We start from the raw sequence: 25,644 nt of genomic DNA, 5'->3' as shown, positions 1-25,644 counted from the left end.
GCAGGGAGGGTGGTGAGGTTCCACAAACACAATCACCCCCATGAACTCGTGAAGTAAGCTTCATTCATAAACACTTATATCCAGCAAAAGATTTCAAAACAGACTTTCTTTACATCAAGCATTCCCACAGAGGGAAGGGAAGCCGTGAGAAATTCCTCTACTGGTAGCCAAATGTTTTCCCTCACAACAGGAAATGATGCTCTAACACATGACGGTTGGGGGGTTATAACATCTGCAGATGTTTTCTATAGAAGTGTTGCCCCATGAAAAGTTCCCATGTAGCAAACAGAAAGAACATTCAACATTGTAAAACATGTAACAATGTTTGTACACCGTAGAGTTGTGCGTACACGTGTGCGTGTGTGTGTGTGTGTATGCATGTCTGTGTTTGTGTGTGTCTGTGCTTTACAGAACAGAAATGCGTATTTCTTCTTCCACCTAAAGGCATCAGAAAGACCGAGGTTTCTTAACATTGAGGTGTGCCAGATGCTTTGCGTACCTCATGTTCTGGTTTCATCCTCACCACAAGCCTGGGAGGTATGGACTATTACTGTTACCATTTTATACTAAGGAAATGACGTCCCTGGGGGTTAAACCTGAGGTCACCCCAGCAGCAAAGGACAGAGTCAGCCTGACTCCAAAACCCGTGTTCTTCCCGCCATATGGCTTCACCTTCTCAAGGTCCATCAAATACTTGTACCCTTTCCTGTACACATATGTAAACGTTCCTGCTGGAGTAATTTTTATAGTTCATGGGAAAATGCTGCCAGGAGAGCTGAAGAGGAACAGAAGGAGATTTTTGAAAGCTACAGAAAGGATAGAGTTCCAGCATGTATTTAAGCATTTCCAGAAGGTACAGCGCAAGAGTACAGTCTCAGCGTTAATTAGCATCTCTCGCATATGGGGTAAGGTGTCCTTCTATATCGTATTTAGGAGATATTCGGTTGCATCCCAAGCACAAACTATAGCTCTTCTGCGTCCCACTGTTTTTGTCCACAATTTCCTCCACCTGTCAGACGACAGTCTCGGTTCCAGTGGTGGTGGCGTGGCCTTCCGGGCGCCTGGGTTGCATCTCATCTTTGAAAGCCCTGGTCAGAACCACTTTTAAGGACTCCTTGAACCGCTTCTTCCTGCTGCTGCCCACGAAGAAGTAAATAAAAGGGTTGGCGCTGCTATTGATTGTAGAGAAGAGAAGAGAAATGTGGTGCAAGTTTCTGAACGTCGACCAATACTCATAATAGAGCAGGTAGAGGAGCCTCATGGGCATGGCGAAGATGAAGAATACGATGATGGTGGCCGTGATGACAAGGTACAGCTTCGAGGAATGGGATGCCCACGCCTTCTTCCGAATCTTCACTACCAAGATGGTGCTGGACACCACCATAAGCGGAGCAAAGCCCAGGAAGCTCAGAATGGCTATGAAGACGATCACCGCCCTGCAGTCACTTCGGGAGTGAGTCTGTCCTTCCCTGTCAATGCACATGACATATTCCATGGTGGTCACTAAGCAGGAAAGTGCCCACAGGAGGGCACAGATGAACGCTGACTGGTGCTTGGGGCGATGGCAGCGGTACCAGATGGGGTACAGGACGGACAGGCACCTCTCCACACTGATGGCTGTCAGCAGATACAGACCCGTGTTGTAGCCAAAGAGAAATGTCACCGACAATGTGACAGTTGTGTAGTAATAGCCGGAAGAGAGCTCGTAATCTAAAGCATGGTCGACAGACAGAATAAAGATGCAAAAGAGTAATGAGATGTCCGCAAGAGACAAGTGGGTGATGTAGACGGTGAAGGGGTTTCTTCTCATCCGGAAGCAGAGGAACCAGAGGAGAATTCCATTCTCAACAAAGCCCAGTGGGGAAATGCTCATGATCACCCAGTGCACGATGGGAATTTCCCGACGCGGCTCTGCTCCTGAGGTGTTCCCGCTGGTTGAGGCGTTCGAGGACTCCTCAGCAACAAATGATGTCCCGTTTGCCTCATCCATGAGGGGACCTCAGCCTGGGCTCTTCAGGTATTTTTCTGTAAATAAGTTTAAGAAAAAAAATCAAGGTTGATGAATTGCAGTAAAAGGGAGACTTCAGCTACGGATTATAACCTTCAAGTTATACAAAAAGTGTTTACTGGACTGTACAATTCTCTTTCCAACGAAGATAAAATTAGACATTTCACTGAGAGGGAACTGATTTAATAATATTTTTTGATTCCCCCCCCCCCAATAGCCTCTGATTCTGTTTTACTACTTGCTTGTGGTTCAGCGCCCAAGGGGATCCGCCAAAGCAAGAGGATCAAATTCCTGGTGTCCATATCTGGTCTGGCCCGAGCTTTCTGAATGGTGTTCTGAAAACCATCTCATCTTCTGTGCCTTCATCTCCTGGCCTGAGAGACCAGGTTCAGCACATTAAAATGCAATGACAAAATACATCTTTGGGCAATGCTGTTGTTGTCAATTTTTAATGCATAAAGTGCCATAAATGATGGGTGATTGAGAGGGTACCAATATTTTCAAAAAGTGTGAACAATTAGAAGGTATGTTTTTTATGTGGTTCAATAGGGTACCAATATTCAACATGGAAAAAGTATGTTCAATAAGGTACCAATATTTTCAAAAATGTGAACAATTAGAAGGTATGTGTTTTACGTGGTCTCAATATCTGTGACGAAGCTGTGCACCTACTCAGACCAGGTATGTCCTGCAAACCATCCCTGGGGAACAGATGGTGCGATTCAACGAGGTGTATTCATATCCTCGTGCTCCATAGGGTCCTATATGTGCAAAATAATTAACCTCTAGAAAGTTAATTTGTAGATAGATGCCTTTTCTGAACGAGCTCACCTGAGGCAGAACAGTACATAGACGTGATATTGTGTGAGCAGGTGGGCCGGTGAAAAGTCTAGTTTCCTCTCCGGTGTTTGATCCAGGAGCCCACAGAGGTCCCTGGCTCCATGGTCCTGAGACCCCTCTCCACACTAACCCTTCCCTCAGCTGTTCTGATGACATCCTGGAAATCATTTTTACTGGAGCAGATTCTCCTTTTGTTTCATAATTAGATAAGATATAGACACCAGTACTCTTAGGAGCCAAACACAAGGACCAGAATTCACAATTCCATGGCATGGCTGACCAAAGAGCTGCTGTACAGACCAGGCTTTATTTGAAGTTTGTAGGTAAGATAACCATATTCCCCAAGTTCATCCACCAAATATTTTTCAGTGCCAACTTCAGGCCAGGCACCGTTTCAGGCACTGGGCTACAGCCGTGAATGAATCAGACAAAGCATCAACCTCTTGGAGTTTATATTCCAGTGGGGAGGCAGTCAATAACCAATAACTAATAACAACAGCAACAAACAAATAGATGTCAGATCGTAATAAGTGTCACAGAGAAAAGTAAAGCAAAGACCACGGCGCAGACCAGAGTGTGGTTTTGGAGACAGTGAGACGTGGTTGGATTCTGGATGCAATTTTAATTGCTAACAGGTGAGATATGAGTTGTTGAAGGAAAAGAGAAGAGCTTGTAGCCACTTGCTGGATAGACAATGTGCAGGGGGGGCCCTTTGGGAGGGGCCATACAGAGCTTGGGAAGCTCATGCAACAGCCAAACAGAGCCGTCTCAGAGCATGTCGGGAGCTGGGCTGTGGGAGCCGATGTAGGCTGTGTGCAAACAGGTGAAATGTTACTCAGCCATAAAAAGGAACGAAACGGTGCCATTTGCAGAGATGTGCATGGCCCTAGAGACAGCCTTACAGAGTGAAGTAAGTCAGAAAGAGAAAAACAAATATCGTATAATATCGCTTATATGTGGAATCTAGAAAAATGGTACAGGTGACCTTATTTGCAAAGGAGAAATAGAGACACAGATGTAGAGAACAAACGCATGGGTACCAAGCTGGGAGGGGAGTGGGATGACTTGGGAGATTGGGATTGACATATATACACTACTATGTATAAAATAGATAACTAATGAGAACCTACTGTATAGAACAGGGAACGCGATGCTCTGTGATGACCTAAATGGGAAGGAAATCCAAAAAAGAGGGGATATACATATACGTATAGCTGATTCACTTTGCTGTACAGCAGAAACTAACACAACATTGTAAAGCAACTCTACTCCAATAAAAATCTTACAAATAAATAAAGATCATCATGCACACACACACAAACGAGGTGAAACATAAAATCATGAGGCTAGATGAGATCACCTATGAAATATGGGTCATTAAAAAGGAGAAGAGGTCCAAGGACTGAGACTTGGAGCGTTTCAAAGTTTAGAGCTTCGGGGAATGAAGAGAAGGAAGCAAAAGAAGCTGAGAAGCTAGGAGCATAATTTATTCATGGGAACAGGAGGGAAGGCAGAGTGTGTGGTTTAAGACGCAGCCAGGTGGGTCGAGTGAAGAGGGAGTGTTACAAGTTGGAGGAAGCTCTCTTCTGAATGTGCAGTATCTCTTTTTTCAGCAAAGTCAGGAGCAAGGTCATCCGCTAAGAGTGAGGAGATGTTAAGGGCTTAAGGAGAGAGGGCAAGAAGTGAAGTAATTAGGTAAAAGAGGGAAAGGACTGGGTAAATATACAAAGAGCAAGATTTCCGGGCCAACCTTAGAGCTTGCCTGGATTACTGCTCATGAATTTAAAGAGAGATGATTGGCATGACGTGTGCTTTTCTCCAGCTATGGCTCAGCTGTCCAGGTGTGAGTGTGCAGAAAGAGGAGAGATGGATTTAACCAGGACCGGGGTTCTACCAGGCTGCTGCAGTGGAAAGTGGGGGACACATTATAGCACATAGAAAGTGGGGGACACACTACAGCACATAGACTACGGAATTCAATAGAGTTAGGAGAAAAGTGAGGCCCGGAGAGAGGTGACAGAGCGTGAACAGGAGATAGGAGCCCTAGACTGTAGGTCCCAGCAGTGTCAGAGAACTAACTGCTGAAGTCTGAGTACTAAAGGTAGCGAACTGGAAAATAGGAGGCAGAGGTTGAACAGTCGGATGCTTGAAGCTGAGATTGCACTGGTGTGGTTTGGGGGTTACTGGTGTTGATAAATGTAGTGCATGACCATGGGAATGAATGGCTGATGGAAAGTGAAGGACAAGATCCTTTGAGGTGAGACCAGGACCTAGAGCCAGGGTGTTGGAAGAATTGTCTGCATGGACATTGAAATCACTGGGAAATAGGCTAGAATACAGGAATATCATTAGAAAAAACTGGCTGTGAGCCAGGTGTTAAATCCTTAAGGAATTTGGAAGAGTGGCCCAGAGGTCTGTAGACAGTCACAGCAAGGAGGGTGGTAAGTAACATAGTTGGATGGTGTGCACTTTAGAGCTGGGTGTTTTGTTGGTGGTGGTGGTGATGGTGTTTCAGGGGGAGAGAAGAAGCAAACAGAAAAACCTGAAACACAAAAACAGTAGAGGGTATGAAGGGTCTAGATCAGTGTTGTCCAACAGAAATGTGAGCCATGTGTGTAATTTAAGGTTTTCTGGGAGCCACACACAAAAATGTAAAAAGAAACATGTGAAATGAATTTGAATAGCATATTTTATTTAATTCAATGTGTTCAAAATATCATTTCAATGTGCAATCGATATAAAAAATATTAATGAGCTACTTTAGCTTCTTTATTGCACAGTAAGTCTTCAAAATGCAGTGTGCATTTTACTCTCATAGAGCATCATGCTTCAGACCAGCAACACTTCACATGTGCACTGGCCACACATGGCCAGTGGCTACCACATTGGATGGTGCAGATCTAGGGCCATCACAAAACCAAAATGGCTTACATGAGGGAGTCAAATGTTTTCATTTTTGGGCTTCCCTGGTGGCGCAGCGGTTGAGAGTCCGCCTGCCAATGCAGGGGTCACGGGTTCGTGCCCCGGTCCGGGAGGATCCCACGTGCCGCGGAGCGGCTGGGCCCGTGAGCCATGGCCGCTGAGCCTGCGTGTCCGGAGCCTGTGCTCCGCAATGGGAGAGGCCACGGCAGTGAGAGGCCCGCATACCACAAAAAAAAAAAAAAAAAAAAAAGAGTTTTCATTTTTAAATAACAAACCTAAATCAAAGATTAGAAATGTAAAATCAGGACCTAATAAGAATTTTTAAGAAAAGGGATAAGAACATTTTTCTGACTCAGTTCACAGTCTGGAATCTCTCACAGACCACAGCGTCATTCAGCTTTTAGTTTCTCATTACATGCAAGAGAGCTCTCGTGTACTCCTCAAAAAAATCAGTCAGGAATTAATACACAGAAATCTCTTTCATTCTTATACACTAATGATGAAAAGTCTGAAAGAGAAATTAAGGAAACACTCCCATTTACCACTGCAAGAAAAGGAATAAAATACCTAGGAATAAACCTACCTAAGGAGACAAAAGACCTGCATGCATAATACTATAAGACACTGATGAAAGAAATGAAAGACAATACAAACAGACGGAGAGATATACCATGTTCTTGGATTGGAAGAATCAACATTGTGAAAATGATTATACTACTCAAAGCAATCTACAGATTCAACGCAATCCTATCAAACTACCAATGGCATTTTTCACAGAACTAGAAAAAAATTTTCATAATTTGTATGGAAACACAAAAGACCCCGAATAGCCAAAGCAATCTTGAGAAAGAAAAACGAGCTGAAGGAATCAGGCTCCTGGACTTCAGACTATACTACAAAGCTACAGTAATCAAGACAGTATGGTACTGGCACAAAAACAGAAATATAGATCAATGGAACAGGATAGAAAGCCCAGAGATAAACCCATGTACATATGGTCACCTTATCTTTTTTTTTTTTTTTTTTTTTTTTTTTTTTTTTTTTTGTGGTATGCGGGCCTCTCACTGCCGTGGCCTCTCCCGCTGCGGAGCACAGGCTCCGGACGCGCAGGCCCAGCGGCCACGGCTCACGGGCCCAGCCGCTCCGCGGTATGTGGGATCTTCCCAGACCGGGGCACGAACCCGCGTCCCCTGCATCCGCAGGCGGACTCTCAACCACTGTGCCACCAGGGAAGCCCCGTCACCTTATCTTTGATAAAGGAGGCAAGAGTATACAATGGAGAAAAGACAGCCTCTTCAATAAGCGGTGCTGGGAAAACTGGACAGCTACATGTAAAAGAATGAAATTAGAACTTTTCCTAACACATGTGTATGTTTTATTTTTGTGTATGTTTTCCATACACAAAAATAAACTCAAAATGGATTAGAGACCTAAATGTAAGGCCAGACACTATAAAACTCTTAGAGGAAAACATAGGCAGAACACTCTATGACATAAATCACAGCAAGATCCTTTTTCAACCACCTCCTAGAGAAATGGAAATAAAAACAAAAATAAACAGTTGGGACCTAATGAAACAAAAGCTTTTGCATGGCAAAGGAAACTATAAATAAGATGAAAAGACAACCCTTAGAATGTGAGGAAATATTTGCAAATGAAGCAACTGACAAAGGATTAATCTCCAAAATATACAAGCAGCTCATGAAGCTCAATATCAAATAAACAAACAACCCAATCCAAAAGTGGGCAGAAGACCAAATAGACATTTCTCCAAAGAAGATATACAGATTGCCAAAAAACACATGAAAGAATGCTCAACATCACTAATCATTAGAGAAATGCAAATCAAAACTACAATGAGGTATCACCTCACACCGGTCAGAATGGCCATCATCAAAGAATCTACAAACAGGGCTTCCCTGGTGGCGCAGTGGTTGAGAATCCGCCTGCCGATGCAGGAGACACGGGTTCGTGCCCTGGTCCGGGAAGATCCCACATGCCGCGGAGCAACTAAGCCCGTGAGCCGTGGCCGCTGCGCCTGCGCGTCCGGAGCCTGTGCTCCGCAACGGGAGAGGCCACAACAGTGAGAGGCCCGCATACCGCAAAAAAAAAAAAAAAAAAAAAAAAAAAAAAAAAAAAAGAATCTACAAACAATAAATGCTGGAGAGGGTGTGGAGAAAAGGGAAGTCTCTTGCACTGTTGGTGGGAATGTAAATTGATACAGCCACTATGGAGAACAGTATGGAGGTTCCTTAAAAAACTAAAAATAGAACTACCATATGACCCAGCAATCCCACTACTGGACATATACCCTAAGAAAACCATAATTCAAAAACAGACAGGTACCACAATATTCGTTGCAGCACTATTTACAATAGTCAGGACATGGAAGCAACCTAAGTGTCCATCAACAGATGAATGGATAAAGAAGACGGGGCACATATATACAATGGAATATTACTCAGCCATAAAAAGAAATGAAATTGAGTTATTTGTAGTGAGGTGGATGGACCTAGAGTCTGTCATACAGAGTGAAGTAAGTCATAAAGAGAAAAACAAATACCATATGTGAACACATATATGGAATCTAAAAAGAAAAAAAAGAAGGTTCTGATGAACCTAGGGGCAGGACAAGAATAAAGATGCAGACGTAGAGAATGGACTTGAGGACATGGGGAGGGGGAAGGGTAAGCTGGGACGAAGTGAGAGAGTGGCATGGACTTATATACACTACCAAATGTAAAATAGATAGCTAGTGGGAAGCAGCCGCATAGCACAGGGAGATCAGCTCGTTGCTTTGTGACCACCTAGAGGGGTGGGAGGGAGACACAAGAGGGAGGGGATATGGGGATATATGTATACATATCACTGATTCACTTTCTTATACAGCAGAAAGTAACACAACATTGTAAAGCAATTATACTCCAATAAAGATGTTAAAAAATAAATAAATAAAATGCACTCACATTAAATATAGAAAGAAAATCAGTTAGGAAAGGTGTTTCAACCTTTAAGACCAAATTGTATTTTTCTATTACAGTCAAACTCAAGTAACCAAATTCTCTTTCTAAAGAGAGATCATCTTGTTTCCGTTGTTTAACCAACATGTAGGTTTCAGTCACTGCATAAGAGTTAAGGATACAGAAATAAATAAGACACAGTCATCTGCACAGTTTTACAGGGGAGGCAGACAGAACTAAATCTAATTCAATATGGGAAATGGAATAAAGGAGACTGACCACATCAGAGCAAACACGCACCAGGAAGCCTTGTCTCAGGGTTTCAAGGGGGGCTTTACAGGGCTGGGCCTTGAAGGGTCAGTAGGAGTTTGTTAGCTGAGGAAGGAAAAGAAAGGCATTTTAAGAAAAAAGAACAGATGGACAAAGGCATGGAGGCAGGAGGGCACAGAATGTTGGTTGTGGAGTTTGAGGAGACTGGTGGACCCAAGGTGGAGGTATGACTTAACAAGAAATAAACAACTGGACTGAAGCATGAAGGCCTGGCTATGATGCTTCTTTAAATATCAGGCTTATTTTATAGGTTATGCTTATCCAACATTAGTGCTTAAAAATTATATGGGGTTACTTATTAAAAATGCAAATTCCAGGGCCCCACTGTTTCAGGAAGCCTGGGGTGGGACCCTAGAATGTGAACTTTCATAACCCAGGGCATTCTTATGCAGATGGGTCCTGGGCCATGGTTTGAAAAACACTACCTTACTGTATAGCACAGGGAACTCTACTTAATACTCTGCAATGACCTACATGGGAACAGAATCTGAAAAAGAGTGGAGGTATATATATATATATGTGTGTATGTATAACTGATTCACTTTGCTGTACAGCAGAAACTAAGACAACATTGTAAATCAACTCTACTCCAATAAAAATTAATTTTTTTTTAAAAAAAGGAAAATACTACCTTTGGTACTAGGGAGCCATTAAGGTTTTAGTGCAGGGCTGGGATGTGACCTGAACTGTGCTTTTGAAAGGTTACCCTGGTCATAGTCTACAGGCTGAATGGAAGGGAATAGTGCGTGGATCAAAGAACCAGTAGGCGGTGTTGAAATAGTCCCAGTGAGAAATCAGAACTAGGATAATGACTGAAGGAAAGAACGGATTCCAGAGACATTTCAGAGAAGACTGGTAAGGCCCCAGTGACCATGAACCGGAAGAGCAATGGAGGAATCAGCGGACTGAGCCCCCCGTCTGAGGAGGCTGTGTAGACACAGCTCCTGCTGACTGAGACCAGGAGGAGGGGCAGCAGCGGGGAGAACAAAGAATTCCTTTCGTCGTGTGTTGAGAATGAAGCGTCAGGAGGACACGCGTAAGGGTGGCTTCCAGATGTGCTAGCCTGTGTGTTCTCTGCTCCCAAGAGCCTACATCTTTTAATAAGCAGAACTTCACAAAACAAAGAATAATAGACACACGAGAGCTTCAGAACATCATTCATGACGGTGCATTTGCCCGATGATAAATTTCAAATGTAGTATATGTAGATGCATGACTGATACACTTTGCTGTACACCTGAAACTAACACAACATTGTAGATCAGTTCTACTCCGACAAATATTTTTTAAAATATAAATAAAAACATAAATTTCCAAGGCAAAAGTCACCTAAGATCACATGCTCCTCTTCTGTTCCCATGTCTCTGGCCTGGAGTCCTGGGATCAGTCTCCCCATTTCCTGTTCTTGCACCCTGCACCCATCTATCCTTCCCAGACCCTCCCGTTGCTGTTCCTTCCTTTCCTGATACTCCTTCACCATTCTGGTGTTACTCATTCATTACCTCTATAGCCATGGCATTCCTCCTTATAGAGTTAAAATTATACCTTTGCATCAAACTGCAAACTCTTCCAAGGCAAAACTTTATTATTCACGTCTGAATCTCTAGGACTTGACATAGCCATTCAATAAATACATAGTGACTTATTCCAAGAGGTAAAGGCCATCACCATGGCCCTGAGAATGCACCCTGGTTACCCGTGAAAGAAAACCGCCATCTTGAGCCCAGGCCATCCCATGTGTCCTGATCATGATGTGGTTGGAAAGCACATAAAAATCCCATTAAAACTAATTCTCATTAAAAACTAACGATGACCCTGGGGGCTTCCCTGGTGGCGCAGTGGTTAAGACCTCACACTCCCAATGCAGGGGGCCCGGGTTCAAGCCCTGGTCAGGGAACTAGATCCCAGGCGCCGCAACTAAGAGTTCGCATGCCTCAACTAAGGAGCCTGCCTGCCGCAACTAAGACCCGGTGCGACCAAATAAATAAATAAATAAATATTTTTTTTCAAAAACCAACAATAACCCTCCAAACTGATTTGTTATAGTGTGGTTTTATTTAAACGAACACGTTGCTAAAAGTTCATTCCCAGTCTTAACAGAGCAAAGTGAATTTCAGTCCCTCAGGTGAAACAGCAGATGGCAAGAAGTGCCTTGAACGCAGCTGGTTCTACCTGCTCACCACCCCCAGACCCTTTCTTCCTCCAGGCTCCTGGGTCATTTTGCATGCTGTTCATCTCCATGGGAGGATGACTTAAGATGTCTGAGGTCAGGAAGGGGAAGGAGAGTAGAAGGGTGAGTGCTGCTTAGCTGAGAAGACCGTCTAGCTCAGAAAGCAGTGAAGATGAGGGGAAGCAACTGCACTGCAGGATTAACTGCTACGGGGTAACCTGTGTCCATGTCAACCCAGTCCTGGTACCATGGGCTCTCTGTCCAGGCACACACAGCGTCTTCTTTGTGCAGCTCTCTTTCTAGGCAGCAATCATCTTTGCAGTGATGCATGTTTATCCAACCGCGACTGTCCCGGATGCAAGGAGAGTATCCTGACAGCACTCTGTGTCCCTGACGTGGTCGGTTACATGGCAACACAGCAGTAGAAGCCCCACTATGTAGGAAATGGCTTCATTCCGGGAAGCACCTCTCACGCCCTGCAAGTCCTAGGGAGACAGCAGAAAGGTGCAGTGTCAGGGTTCAAGGCATCTTCCCTCTGTGTTAGCTTTGGATCCTTCGGTCAGCTTGGGAGGCTGTTAAGTATGAAAGAAAAACATCGCCTGCCTTATCAGTTCTTACTTTTTTTTTTTTTTTTTTTTTTTTGCGGTACGCGGGCCTCTCACCGCTGTGGTCTCTCCCGTTGCGGAGCACAGGCTCCGGACGCGCAGGCTCAGCGGCCACGGCTCACGGGCCCAGCCGCTCCGCGGCACGTGGGATCTTCCCGGACTGGGGCACGAACCCGCGTCCCCTGCATCGGGGGGCGGACTCTCAACCACTGCGCCACCGCCTGCCTTATCAGTAAACAAAGCATGTTGTGGCCATCAAGTCCTCACATTACAGCCACCCTGATGGTGAGCCCTGAGGGAACTCAGGATGGAGGCGGGATGCTCCCCCAGCCAGACCCAAAATGATGCACCCCGAGGAGACTCCGGAGGAGAAAGCACAGGATACTGGCCTCATGATAGCTGAGGTGCGGATCAAAGGAAAGATTTCAGTGAGCCCAGAGAGACCGTGAGATACACACATTCTCAACGAATTTGAGGATTCTTACTCTGAGCTCTTCCACTGTGCCCTGGGGCCGAGTCCTCTTTTTAAGACCTTACCTTTTATAGCCTCTCTGTTATACATCTAATCTAATCTGCCTCTAATCCTTCCTACTTAAGGAGTTGAAGACATCACATTTCCTAATGTTATAGGATTTTTTTTTTTTTCCTCCAAAGACTCATTTAATTTCTGTTTATGACTTAGCCATCGTAGGACTGAAATCACTGTGTTGTTTCCACATTCAAAGTCCACTGTGAAGTAAAGTAGCCGCCAGTACTGTTTAAATGGCCCCCCAGCACCCAAGGGCTCACCCCAACAGGCTCATTTTATAGTCTGTTTAATCTTTATCTATTTATTTATTATTTATTCATTTTTGGCTGCATTGGGTCTTTGTTGCTGCGCACAGGCTTTCTCTAGTTGCAGCAAGGGGGGCTACTCTTCATTGCATTGCGTGGGCTTCTTTTTGCTGTGGCTTCTCTTGCTGTGGAGCACGGGCTCTAGGCACACGGGCTTCAGTAGTTGTGGCACACTGGCTTAGTTGCTCCGCGGCGTGTAGGATCTTCCCGGGCCAGGGTTCGAACCCGTGTCCCCTGCATTGGCCAGCGGATTCTTAACAACTGCGCCACCAGGGAAGTCCTATAGTCTGTTTAATCTTAACACAAAATGAGGGATTTAACTTTTATCATTGCCTTTTTTCTAATTCTAAAACAATATTTGTGTTCTTTGAAGAAAATTTGAAAAATTCAGTAGGAAAAATAAATCACATAAAACCACTACTCAAAATTAACCTGATCTAACATTTTGGGGTATTTCTTTTTAGTATTTTTTTTCTCCGTCTCACGTACACTCTCTTTTAAAACTGAGATTGCATTTTATAATGTTTTGGTTGCCTGCTTTTTTTTTCGCTCAATACCATACTGTAAACATTTTCTCTGTCAGCCTTTACTTTAAAAAACATGACTTTAATCATCACTATTTGGATGTACCATAATTTATTTTTAATAATCCTCTAACTTTGGACATACCAGTTGCTTCTGATGTTTCACCATTATTTTTTCAAAAAAAACAAAACACTGTAATGAACTCTCTTGGATGCAAATTTTGTGCACATCTTTCATCATCTCCCTAGGACATATTTCTAAAAGTGGAATTGCTGGATCAAAGGGTATAAATATTTTTCAAGATTTTAAAACATTTTAACAAGTTGTCTTCCAAAAACTGTATCAATTATACTGACATCACAGTATGAGAATGCTTTTTTTCACAGCATATATACTTCTTTGTCCCCATATCATCTCCATTTAAAAAAATTCCCAACTTTGATAGGTGATTAAAAAGGTATTTTGATTTAATTTGCATTTATTTGATCTCTCATGAGTTTGAATATTTTTCATGATAACAGTCATTTGAATTTCTTCTTCGACATTATTTTTTCATGTTATTTTTTCATTTCTTTTACTGAGTTGCAAGAATTCTTCGTAAATATAATACTTTGTCAAATATGTTGGAAATTCTTTTCCCCAGAAACTGGGGTATTTGATAGAAGATGTAAGAGGAGACAGCTTGGAGTTTTCATAATAACACTTCCTGACTGTCACAAGTGTGCCTGTCCTCTGTTGATAATTGAGGTTTAGAAGCTGAAGGAATCATGTAGATACTGCAAACCACTCTTTATTTTACACGTGAGGAAGCTAGCTCATAACTAGCTCGAGATTACATATTTAGTTAGCAGCCAAGCCAGAACCAGAACCTAGATTGCCCAGGTCCAAGTGGGCACTATTTCTCCTCCCCACTCCATCTATGTGTGAAGTTTTGTCAACAGTTCATCTATGTGTGAAGTTCACTCACCCACGCATGTGGCTGGAAGAACTTTGGGGACATTTAACAGTGGCCTTAATGTCACCAGAAGTGATTACCACAATCAATTTGACTGTTAGTAAAGATTTTTATTAAAAGCCTCAAGGACTGGACTCTTTGTTTATTAAAGAATGCTATTATTTATTAGAAGATGGATTTTTATTTATTAAAGCACCATCTCATCTACCCAATGCCAAACACTGAACAGCAATAAAAACAGACAGGGATGAGCTGTTTTCAGGTCCTTCTCATCCGACTTTCTTCTGCAAAGGGGAGTGAGCACTGTGGTGATAGCAGTCATCACCACTATCAACAAACACCTCTCTTAGAAAACAGTAAAAGGGAGACGGTCCAGACAGCAGCGCCTCACTTTTAGACCAGTCCCCCGAAAGGGAGGAACATGTAATCTCGTTCTCGCACCCCTGCCCACACCCAGTACAAAGTGTGTTATGTGATTCTACTCCATCTCCTCGCTGTGGTCTGAGACGACACCATGGCCTAGACACCCTTTCTCCCCTCTGGCTCTCTTGTCTCTTTGCAGTTTCTTATCTGTCTCCTTTCCTGGATCTGTTCTCACCCTCCCTTTGGGCCACCAGGCTCCACTCCTGGCCCTCCTCCCTTCTCACCCTGCCTGGGTGGCTTCATCCAATCCCCTCATTTCAACTGTTACCACATACTGATGAAATCCAAATCCACAGTTCTAAGTCAGACATCTCTCCGGAATATCAGACCCTATAACTAATAGCCCTGGATATCTCTAACTGGGCCTCTCGTAACAGCACACCAACCTCACTTGATCCAAAACAGAAGTCAGACCTTCCCTGCTGTTCCGTACTTCCTCTGGTATTTTTAGTCTGCCAAGGCAAAAAACTGGTTGTTTTACCAGGTGCTACTCATCTTGTATGTTCCCAGCACCAGGCCCTAGCATCAGCCACTTCTCCAAGGAGCCCTGGTTCCTTTGAGTAGAGATGAGTGTAGAGAAGCCAAGATCTGGATGTGGGGTGTACCCGTTGCTACTGAGGTGTCACTGCTCCCAGGCCCTCTCAGGGGACAGAGCTAAGGAGTATGTGTATATAAATATATATGTACAGGCATACGTATATGCACTGACACCCATATTTCCCTAACTTTCTACATATGTATTGATTACCAGTGACTTCACACCAATATCTCCAGTTTTGATGCAGCATCACTGAGTCCAGTTTCGTTTTCTTCCTCTCCGTATTTGTAATTCCCATCTCTGATGGAGGACACCTGACTCCCAGTATCCTCAAGGCATTTACCTGTGTGACCAATCCACGAACTGGGAAACAGTCTCCTCTGTCCACCGCTGCCCATGCTGCACCCCCACCCAGATGCCCTCCTCATTTTGTTGGGCCTCTCACCTCATGCCGCTGTCTCCTGCCCTGGGACGTACTGCTCGCCCAGCAGAAGCTCCGAGCTTGGCTCCAGGTGCCCTCCCCCGCCACGCAGATGCCCTCCTTGTCCTGCCACCCCGGCCCAAGCAAGCCCCAGGCTATGAGAGAGGGTGTACCTAACACTCACCTCGCTCCCCTGGCAGGAAGGTATCTGAATGCAAAAGAGATTGTCTGAAAAAGGAGGTTGCACGTTGTTCAAACTACATGCAGGGGTGACTCTCGATTCTGCCTGTACTTAGCCTGCTTTGCCTCTGAGCCGTGCTTTCACTCAAACTGACCACAGGTGTGAGTCCTAAACAAAGCAGCTTACCCCTCTGAACCTCAGGTCCCTCACATAGTTGGCACATAGCTTACTGTATTTCTGAAAGCCTGGGGTGTAAAAAAAGCTAGAGACTGAAAAGCGTTTTGCCAATACGAGTCTCATGGAAACGCCAAACTGAGATCATAAATCAACAAGCAGGGAAAACAAGAATGGTGGTTTCCACAGATGTTTAAGGGTGTGGGCTGGCAGGTCTACTCGAAAATGCTACCTGCATTTACTTCTCAATGAAAGTGAGAGGAACAGATGAGCAGCAAAGGTGATAGAAAAGCAAGAAGAACGAAAGAAGGCAGCGTTGTGGGGAGTTTCAGCTTTAATGAGGTGTAAGGCAGAGGTTTAAACGCTCTACGTATATGCTCGCTGAAGTTTTCTCTAAAGATCTAAGAAGCAGACATCCTCTTCCACATCCCCATTCAGTTGTCCACAGCGCTCCCATGATCCTGGATTTGCAGTCTACCACGCCCGTCTTAAAAGGAAGGAAGGAAAGAAGGAAGGAAGGAGGGAGGGAGGGAGGGGAAAAGGACAGGAAAGGAAAGGAGAGGAAAGGAAAGGAAAGGAAAAGGAAGGAAATGAAAGGAAAGGAAAGGAAACGAAAGGAAAGGAAAGGAAGGAAAGGGAAGGAAAGGAAAGGAAAAGGAAGGAAAGGAAAGGAAGGAAAGGAAAGGAAAGGAAGGAAAGGAAAGGAAAGGAAGGAAAGGGAAGGAAAGGAAAGGACAGGAAAAGGAAGGAAAGGAAAGGAAAGGAAAAGGAAGGAAAGGAAAGGAAGGAAAGGAAAGGAAAAGGAAGGAAACGAAAGGAAAGGAAAGGAAAGGAAAGGAAAAGGAAGGAAAGGAAAGGAAGGAAAGGAAAGGAAAGGAAGGAAAGGAAAGGAAAGGAAGGAAAGGGAAGGAAAGGAAAGGACAGGAAAAGGAAGGAAAGGAAAGGAAAGGAAAAGGAAGGAAAGGAAAGGAAGGAAAGGAAAGGAAAAGGAAGGAAAGGAAAGGAAAGGAAAGGAAAGGAAAGGAAAGGAAGGAAAGGGAAGGAAAGGAAAGGAAAGGAAAAGGAAGGAAAGGAAAGGAAGGAAAGGAAAGGAAAGGAAAGGAAGGAAAGGAAAGGAAAGGAAGGAAAGGAAGGAAAGGGAAGGAAAGGGAAGGAAAGGAAAGGAAAGGAAGGAAAGGAAAGGAAAGGAAGGAAAGGAAGGAAAGGGAAGGAAAGGAAAGGAAAGGAAGGAAAGGAAAGGAAAGGAAAGGAAGGAAAGGAAAGGAAAGGAAGGAAAGGAAGGAAAGGGAAGGAAAGGGAAGGAAAGGAAAGGAAAGGAAGGAAAGGAAAGGAAAGGAAATGGAAGGAAAGGAAAGGAAAAGGAAGGAAAGGAAAGGAAGGAAAGGGAAGGAAAGGAAAGGAAAGGAAAAGGAAGGAAAGGAAAGGAAAGGAAAGGAAAGGAAAGGAAGGAAAGGGAAGGAAAGGAAAGGAAAGGAAAAGGAAGGAAAGGAAAGGAAGGAAAGGAAAGGAAAGGAAAGGAAGGAAAGGAAAGGAAAGGAAGGAAAGGAAGGAAAGGGAAGGAAAGGAAAGGAAAGGAAGGAAAGGAAAGGAAGGAAAGGAAAGGAAAGGAAGGAAAGGAAGGAAAGGGAAGGAAAGGAAAGGAAAGGAAAGGAAAAGGAAGGAAAGGAAAGGAAATGGAAGGAAAGGAAAGGAAAAGGAAGGAAAGGAAAGGAAGGAAAGGGAAGGAAAGGAAAGGAAAGGAAAAGGAAGGAAAGGAAAGGAAAGGAAAAGGAAGGAAAGGAAAGGAAGGAAAGGAAAGGAAAGGAAAGGAAAAGAAAGGAAAGGAAAGGAAAGGAAAGGAAAGGAAAGGAAAGGAAAAGAGAGAAAAGCCAACCAAATGAGCGCCCATGTTAGGCCATCTGAAACCTTGTATGTTCCCAGGCAACAAAAAGGAGAGGCCTGACCCTAGCCTGGACCTTCCAGGTGTGCACCGCCAGAGGAAAGGCAAATTCTCTCCTCTGTGTGTGTGTGCAGTAACCTGGACAAACAGAAAGCCATCTGTGAGATGGAATTTCCACGGCAGGTACGGGATCTGATGGGAATGTGCCGGCAGGAACATCTGTCCTGATATCCAACGCCTCATTCCCAGCTTCCTAACCCTTGAGCCATCTGCACAGAGAAGCAGGAACTCCTTGCTCCCTTTCCAAGTGTACAGCAGGATCAACTCAGACCACTCGTCTCAGAAGTGGGGGGGACTGGGGGTAACTTTCTCTCCTGGGGGGCATTTGGCCTCTTGGTGGTCCCACTGAGAAGAGAAGGCTACTGGCATCTAGTGGGCCAAGGCCAGTGTTGCTGCTAAACATCCCACAGTGCACAGAAGAGCTTCCCACAGCGAAGAATCTCTGGCCTCACGTGTCACGGTGCCAAGGCTGAGGCAGCTAGAGGCAGGCTTGATTCCACCCTGTCACTGCTGCCTCCATAGCGATCGGACAAAATCCTGCACGTTCTCTCCCCAGTTTCCCCTCCCCACCCCGCCTGGGAAATATTGCCAAGATACTCACGTCAAAGAGCAGGAGATTCTTTTCAACAGAACCTTGCCACCCGTGGGCCATACACCTGTCTTTAGAAGCCACAGAAACCAATACTAATGTTGGCGCCCCCTGAGGAAAGGCAGAGGAACATCAGTCCAGCCTCCAGCCAAGAGATTTCCCCAGAGGAATCAAATGCACTAACAATCCCTTCGTACCCCAACCCCTGTATCGTTGATCACATCCCATTAAGCAACCCTGAGCACCTCCAAGTCCACCATCGGATTCGTGATCCTAGGATTCTCGTCCCCTGTCACGAGTCAAAAAGAAAAAGTTAACGCAGAAGTTTCAGCCCCGAAGTTGAACAACGACAACAGCTAACGCAGCAAAGAAGCGAATTTTCCAAAACGAAGGCAGGAGGAGACGGAGGCTTTTTGCCAACAAACACCAAACATCTAACACACCACGAAAACAACCAGCACAGAAAGAGTGGTCCGGGCAATAGCTTTTTGAAGAGGGAAAACCTTACGCTAGTTGTCAAGGGTAGCTGCACCATTAGAAACCGGGGTGCAGACTCACTAGGTCTACTTGCTCAGGGAGAGTCAGAGGTGTGGCAGCAGGAAGGCTGGTCATTCGCATCCCGGGGCACTGCTGCCCCACCAGCCTGCGGGGTCTCCGGTCCCAGCACGTCCTCCCAGGATGGCTGCAGCCTCCCTTCTCTGAAGAAATCAGAGCTGCTCTCCCACTGCGGAAAATATTTGAGAAGTGCCAAGCAGATGGTCCCACGCTTCTCAGCAGAAGCTGTGCTCCAAACGGCATCGTTCAGTGACACACGCGAGTGAAAATCTTCACGCTGATCCGCAATGGGAAGAAGCTGGTAATCACGTGAGGTTGTTGAACCCCTTGAACCACCAGGGCCGGCCCGGGCTGAGGAGGCAGATGGCCCAGAGACACGCCGCGTGGAAGGGCGGAAGCGCCGTGTGCAGCGGAAAGACAGATCCAGCTCGAATTCCTGACTCAGCCTGCAACTAACCAGGTGATGTCTGCCAAGCGCTGGAAGGCTCAGTTTTGTCCCCTGTAAAATGGAGCGAATCATGACCACCCAAGTTGCAACGGTTAGGGACTTGCCTGGCGGTCCAGAGCTAAGATCTCACACCCAGCTAAGATCCCACATGCCTCGCGGCCAAAAAAAAGCAAAACAGAAAACAGAAGCAATATTGTAAGGAATTCAATAAAGACTTTAAAAATGGTCTACGTCAAAAGAATCTTAAAAAAGAAAAAGTTGCAACGGTTAAATGAGGCATAGGTAGACACCTGCACAGTGAGGGACATTTTGTTACATAATTAAGTATCCGTTCCCTTCCTACAACCCATTTTCAGAGAGTCTCATGCCCACATGAGAGTTTAAGCGTGATGCAATGGAGGAGAGAGAGAGAGAGAGAGAGAGAGAGAGCGAGCCCAGAAGCTACGTCCCGGGGTGGACGAGCATCAATGCCCAGCTTGCTTCTCAGCCTGGTTCAAAGACAATTCCTGGGAGCAGCTGTAGGTGCAGATTCGCACCCAAGCAGTCAAGTTACTTCCCTCCAGCCACCCCCCCAGCCCCCGCCCGGTTCCCTTTGTCAACAGACCCGAGGTGAAGGCGCAAAGGCCAAGCCGGAGGCTTCTGGATGGTCTGAGTAGCCAAGCCCTGTGGTGAAGACCCTCCCCCACTTCATGGCAGCATTTATTTCTTCTTTTTTCAAAAGTATGCCTTCATGGTTATTGTGTCAAAGTAGTCAGGGACTCCCGGGACTGACTAAATCAAAAGAGGGCAAGGATGCAGTTTCAGATTCTGTGGGAAAGCAGACTTAGGAACCCACAGATGAAGCTTTCCTCGGGCTATTTTCATACGCAGGAAGACGAAAGGCGAGCCAAACTGGTCTTGTGGGAAACCTGACCTGGGGCTCTGTCCCCCGTTATTGGGAAGAGGAGAGGGGTGACCAGGGCACGTCCCCCAAGACCTTCAAGCCACCGGCAAAACAAGGTGAGGTCAGGGCATTTCCTAGGTAGGCAGGTGCTGAGCAGCAAATCAAACATCGGGTGAACTCAGTGCGTTTCCATTACCTGGATTTGATGTTCCAAGGGAGGAAAGGGCAGCGTCCTGAAGACCTTTACATTTTCCAGAGGATCATCAGAAACTGCAGGGAAAACCGGGACAGCCTAAGGCAGGTGGCCAGGCCGGAAGGCAGGAGCAGTTTGAGGAGAGGGGATGAGACCCGGGGAAGCAAATACGGATCGGGAGAGAAGGAACAGGCTGGCTGAGGAAGTGCCAAGGTCACGGGCAGGAAGGAAGAGACCCGAAGGGAAGGAGGAGGGAGTGAAGGAGAGTGGCGGGCTCCGCTCCTGGGCTCCACGTTGGCTGCTTCTCAGAAGCTCAGGGACCGTCCAGATCTTATGCACGTTTCACCCTGTTCCTTCGGGGGCTATGCAACCCTGAGCCGAGGGACCAACGGGAAGGAAGCCTCCAACGTCAGGATTTAAGTCAACGGAATAGACGGCCTCACCGATCTGCTTCTCCCAGCTCCTAACAGAACAGAGGAGCCTGTCCGTCCTGCAGAGAACAACAAGCTGCCCCATTTGGAAACTGGTAACGGTCAGCAGGTAAACGAGGAGCAAGGCAGCAGGAAGTGGTGCCTGGAGAGGTCGGATGGAGTCCAGGCCGGGGGAGAGGACCCGGGGTGGGGGGTGGCCGCTCTGGGGGAGAGCCTGGAAGAGATGGCGCTCTCTGCCCCCCGATCGAGTGGGCGGTGGGAGGCACCGATCGTTCTGTGAGTAACTGGCACCGCTAGCGAAAGCAGGAACTCTTGCAGATGGAGCCGGAATTTCACTGTGGTAGCCAATGATTTATACTTAGAGAAAATACGGCAACTCTGTAAAAATACAACTGCTTGCATTTAAGCCACAAATAGGTTGGCTATTTCTGTGCCTGGCTGGTCTTTGTGAGTAAACATCCTCCTCTTGAGAGGTAGGGGAAGTTTGGGCCGAGGGAGGTGTAGAGAGAAGGGGTAGCGGAGCCCACGGAGCCCCGGAAAATGAAGAGCCCCAAACGTCCAGGGTGGAAAGAGGTTCCATCTTTCGCCTCCACAAGTTCCCTACGGAAACAAGATGCCGCTTTCTCCCATCAAACAACAGGGAAACACGGTGGAGAAGGCCTGGGGAAGGACCTTATGGGACCAAGGGAGGAGGAAGCTTGGTAACCACGGAGGCCGCAGAGTGGATCTATGAGTAGAAGAGCCCGTGAGTGGTAGACCCATTAGGTGGTGGAACCCATAAGGTGACCCCCACGGGGGAGAATTCCTTTCTTCCATCAAGAGTTTACTCTTAAGTTTTAAACTCTCTCAAGGCCACGTATGCTTTGCTCAGGGTTAACCCCAGGGACACCCAGTGAATTCCAGTCACATGCTAGAATGTTCTCCCCATCGGGAAGGACCTCTACTTTACCCTAGACATTGAGCCCTTGGTTATGAGGAGACAGCCGTCAGGTGCTTCCCAAAAGCCCAGCGCTCCCCTTAGTGTTAGAAAAACAAGAGTCAGCACAGCAAGGGGTTAGGCTGCTCAGGCTGAGAGAAGGGCAACGGGGGGGCAGTTGCGGGCCCTCATGTCCGTAGGAAAAGGACAGAACTCAAGAGTCAGGGCTGGAGACAGCAGGTCCTCAAAATGGTGGGCAAGTCACTTAGCAGCAATCGTCTTGGTTCACCATTTGGCCTCAGAACAGCTTCAGGTCTGCTAGAAATTTGGACTAGCGAACTTGACTGGAGTGGTGAGTGAAGCTTTAGCCCATCCATTTGAGTGACAGGGTCTCAGAGCAGGGCTGGCCCCGCCCTCTGTCCTCCAGTGCTGCAAAAGGGACTTCAGATCTCACTGGCCAGATAAAAGTCCAAGATAAAACCCTGAGAACAGAGCTCTGATCTGAATCCCATCGGCCTCGGGGTCTTCTCCCTGCTTCTCCTCGCCTACCCTGGCCCGGCATCGGTTGGGTCTCTCCCAAGTAAGGATCTTTACTTTCAGGGCGCGTTTCTAAAACATCGAATCTTAAAGAGAAATGCATTTTCTACTCCCTGCCCTTTGTTTTCCTCCAACTAGACAGGCCAGCGTGGCAGGGCCCGTGAGAACGCCGTGGAGCAGAGCTCACAGCAGGTGCTGCATTGGGGGGGGGGGGGCAGCCCCACAGGAATCTGGGGGAGCAGCCCTCCTGGGCGGACCTTGGGAGGAGCCTGCACCCAGATTGGACCCGGCTGTGGGGGGCTAGGTCCCCAGCCCTGAGCCTCCCCGGACCTTCCCTCGGTATTTGGAACTTTCCAGAAAGACTCTTCCCTCCCAGCACCTTTGCAGGGACAATGGAAAGTGACCCACAGTGGGGCGACCGGTCCTCAGTCAAGTTGGCTCTCAGCACCGAGGGGCGGTGGACACTCGTGGTGCGGCCGTCACCCGTGTCGACACAGCACTGGGCACTTTCTTCAACGGTCACAGATGGAGCGTCTCCTGCTCTGAGTCAGCACCAAATCGGCAACACAGACACTTCGCCCTCTAGATTCCTTACCTGGATTGTAATCACGTGCTCTCTCTCGTCCAAACATCATGAAAAAATCCACTTGTGAGAAAGAGTATTTTTGGAGCTTTGCCTTGGGACATGGAATCGGTCCATCGCTCTGGATGTTCTAAATATTACCCTGGGTTCCGCCCTGCATTCTTGGCCAGCATTGTCTCGGCCCTTCATAAAACTGCAATTTCTAAATTACCCTTTGGAGATATTCATCAGCCAGCATTTAGAGGCTCTATAAGGAAAGAGACATAAAAGGATCAAAACCGTGTTCGTGTAGGAACTGGCGGGCACCCTTCCCGCCGTACCTCCAGAGTCTCCTGTTGGAGGTTCCTGCGTCAGGAGTAGCTGAGTTTCTTCTGAGCAGCAGCCGCTTTGTTTGTCAATAGAACACAATAAGGAGTATAACTGGGGAGTTTTCTGTCCCTGCGAGGAAGCCTGAAGACATGTCTTTGATCTGCCTTTGCAAATGCCCCACATGGCTTAAAAGAAGAATGTTAGAAATTACGAATTTAGTCAAAGGTCAGATTGGGGCACGTTAAACTTGTATTCCTTGTCCTTTTTCTGCCAATGACTGTGGATTTATGCAAACAATGTTTTTCTGCCTACAATTTCCTCAAGGAGACTGAAAAAAATCAGTCACCTTCAAATGACAGAAACTTAAATATTGGGACGACCACAGCAGCTAACCTAAATAGCTGTGACTCTGGACCCATGCAGAAGAGTTCTCTAACTTCTGTGACAGCACCTACTAAATTATGTTATTAAAAGTACTTGATTATGTGTCTGTTTTCCCCCAAACACTTAGCTCCTCAAGGCAGAGGTCATGCCTTTCTCATTTGGTACTGGCTGAGCAAAAGAGTTAGTTGAATAAATCAATTATGTGTAAAGTGGGGACCACAGTTTTAAGTATTGGTTGTTTGTTAATTGTTTCTTGAGTATTCGTCATTTGGGGAAGGAACCACATGTACACTTCCTGAGAACACCAGGGGCTGAACACCGCTAGATGGTTTGACAAATATCCGGCTTCACGTAACTGAGAGTGAAACTCCTAAGCCCTCGGGCGAGAGTTCGCTGAACGAATCTGTCTCAGTTCATCACAACTAGCACCTGGCAAACCCTTCTGAATATATCACGATATCACGCTGCTGACTTCCGTTTGTTTAGGGTATGAGGGGGTCCTCGGTCATCACTCCTGCCGTGTTTTAGAGGGACTTGCTACTCTCTCTTTAAAACCAGAGCGCCCTATCGTGGCCTACCGTGTACTTGCTAGGTGACTTAGGTGGCAGGTAACAAAGGTGAAAGTGCATCCAACTAGCTTTGCTCCAGTTGTCTGAAAATAAATAACACGTACGACAGGCTCATTATTGGTAAGTCAATGCTCCATACGTTGCCCTAACGAAGGACGCTCAGCGTCCGCGGCCGAGAAAACAATAGTTAAATATTCCTGGCAACCGTGGCTCCTTTAGACCTACCCAGAGGCCCTACGCTTGGTTATAAAAATTGTATCAGACAGGGCTTCCCTGGTGGCACAGTGGTTGAGAGTCCGCCTGCCAATGCAGGGGACGCGGGTTCGTGCCCCGGTCCGGGAGGATCCCACGTGCCGCAGAGCGGCTGGGCCCGTGAGCCGTGGCCGCTGAGCCTGCGCGTCCGGAGCCTGTGCTCCGCAACGGGAGAGGCCACAACAGTGAGAGGCCCGCGTACCACAAAAAAAAAAATTGTATCAGACGAAAACGTCCAGCCTACAACAGTGTAAATTAGGCAAAATGACTAAAATCAATCTTAATTTGTCCCAACTTCAATCACTGTGCTGCGTACAGAGGACAGTACTGTCAACTCTCATTCCTTCCGACTTGACCGCTAGGTGTGTGGTTCTCCAAGCCCCTGACCTTGTGCTCTCAGTGTTTGCTCCTTCCTCATTTCTGCAGACCGCTCACCATGCAAGGGTGAGCCAGGGAAGCAAGATGGGGGGGGGCGGACGCCCACCGAACTCGTGTTCTTAGCAGAACGCGCTGGAGGAGAAGGAGGTGGCGCTATTGGCCAAAATGAGATTTTAGGGGTTTTCAACATTTTCCTTTGAACATTCTGCCTGTGCTCTGCTGACAAGGATGTGTTAGGTCACCCCTGGTCACCAGCCCTGAGTCAGAGAGGCTGGCTCTTATACGCCCTCCGAGCCCCGAGGTGGGTGGCGCAGAAGCGGTCCCTAAGAGATGAGAGGAAAGCCGTGGGTGATGGAGAAAGCAGAGGCCTCCGTGCACACAGGCAAAAATGAGTGACCCCTGGGACGTGCACCTCCACCCCTCAGAGAATGCCCGGAACCCCCGGGGAGAGGTCGGGGTGGTGGGCAGAGACCCCTCGATACAGGTCAAGCCAAGTGCAACCTAGGTTAATTTTCTCATTAATCTGAGTTGCGTTCCAACCCCTTAAATAGTTCTGATACCCTGGAATTGTAAAAGGAGTAACCTGAGGTGAAAGTTCTAGAAAAGGAACATTCTAGGCTCAAGAGCCTTTCCTGAAAAGAGAAAGAGGGAGAGGGGAGGAAACTCAGGCTTATTACCCACTGGGCATTTTTGGTGGATGGCTTTGTAATAGCAAATATGTAGTCCGTGTATCACCTGACCTGCCACAGAGAGGCTCTATTTTGTCCCCCCCTCAAGCCGGAATCAGGGTTT

The 25,644-nt window shown here is 46.6% G+C and overlaps 1 protein-coding gene across 3 annotated transcripts; it reads right to left on the bottom strand.

Moving 5' to 3' along the window:
* Positions 1–23,856, bottom strand: MAS1 (MAS1 proto-oncogene, G protein-coupled receptor). 3 transcript variants are annotated; one of them, XM_067011447.1, is made up of 2 exons: positions 20,497–23,856; positions 1–2,025 (listed from the first exon to the last, which is right to left on the bottom strand). In XM_067011447.1, the coding sequence occupies exon 2, from the start codon at positions 1,988–1,990 to the stop codon at positions 1,013–1,015; it is 978 nt and encodes a 325-aa protein (XP_066867548.1). In that variant the 5' UTR covers positions 1,991–2,025; positions 20,497–23,856; the 3' UTR covers positions 1–1,012. The 3 variants fall into 3 exon arrangements, 2 of the variants coding, with proteins under 2 accessions (XP_066867548.1, XP_058939751.1); XM_059083768.2 differs by lacking the exon at positions 20,497–23,856 and adding an exon at positions 18,973–19,272; XR_010836220.1 differs by lacking the exons at positions 1–2,025; positions 20,497–23,856 and adding exons at positions 11,136–11,715; positions 18,973–19,272.
* Between the last annotated feature and the right edge of the window lie 1,788 nt (positions 23,857–25,644).

This window comes from Kogia breviceps, chromosome 13, assembly GCF_026419965.1.
Source record: "Kogia breviceps isolate mKogBre1 chromosome 13, mKogBre1 haplotype 1, whole genome shotgun sequence".
Taxonomy (NCBI): Eukaryota; Metazoa; Chordata; class Mammalia; order Artiodactyla; family Physeteridae; genus Kogia; species Kogia breviceps.
Note: the sequence above shows the minus strand (reverse complement) of the source record. Positions and strands in the feature narration are given on the sequence as shown.

Bases quoted from the DNA above. Each gene is read 5' to 3' on its own strand.
- MAS1 (XM_067011447.1), bottom strand. From the start codon at position 1,990: ATGGATGAGGCAAACGGGACATCATTTGTTGCTGAGGAGTCCTCGAAC.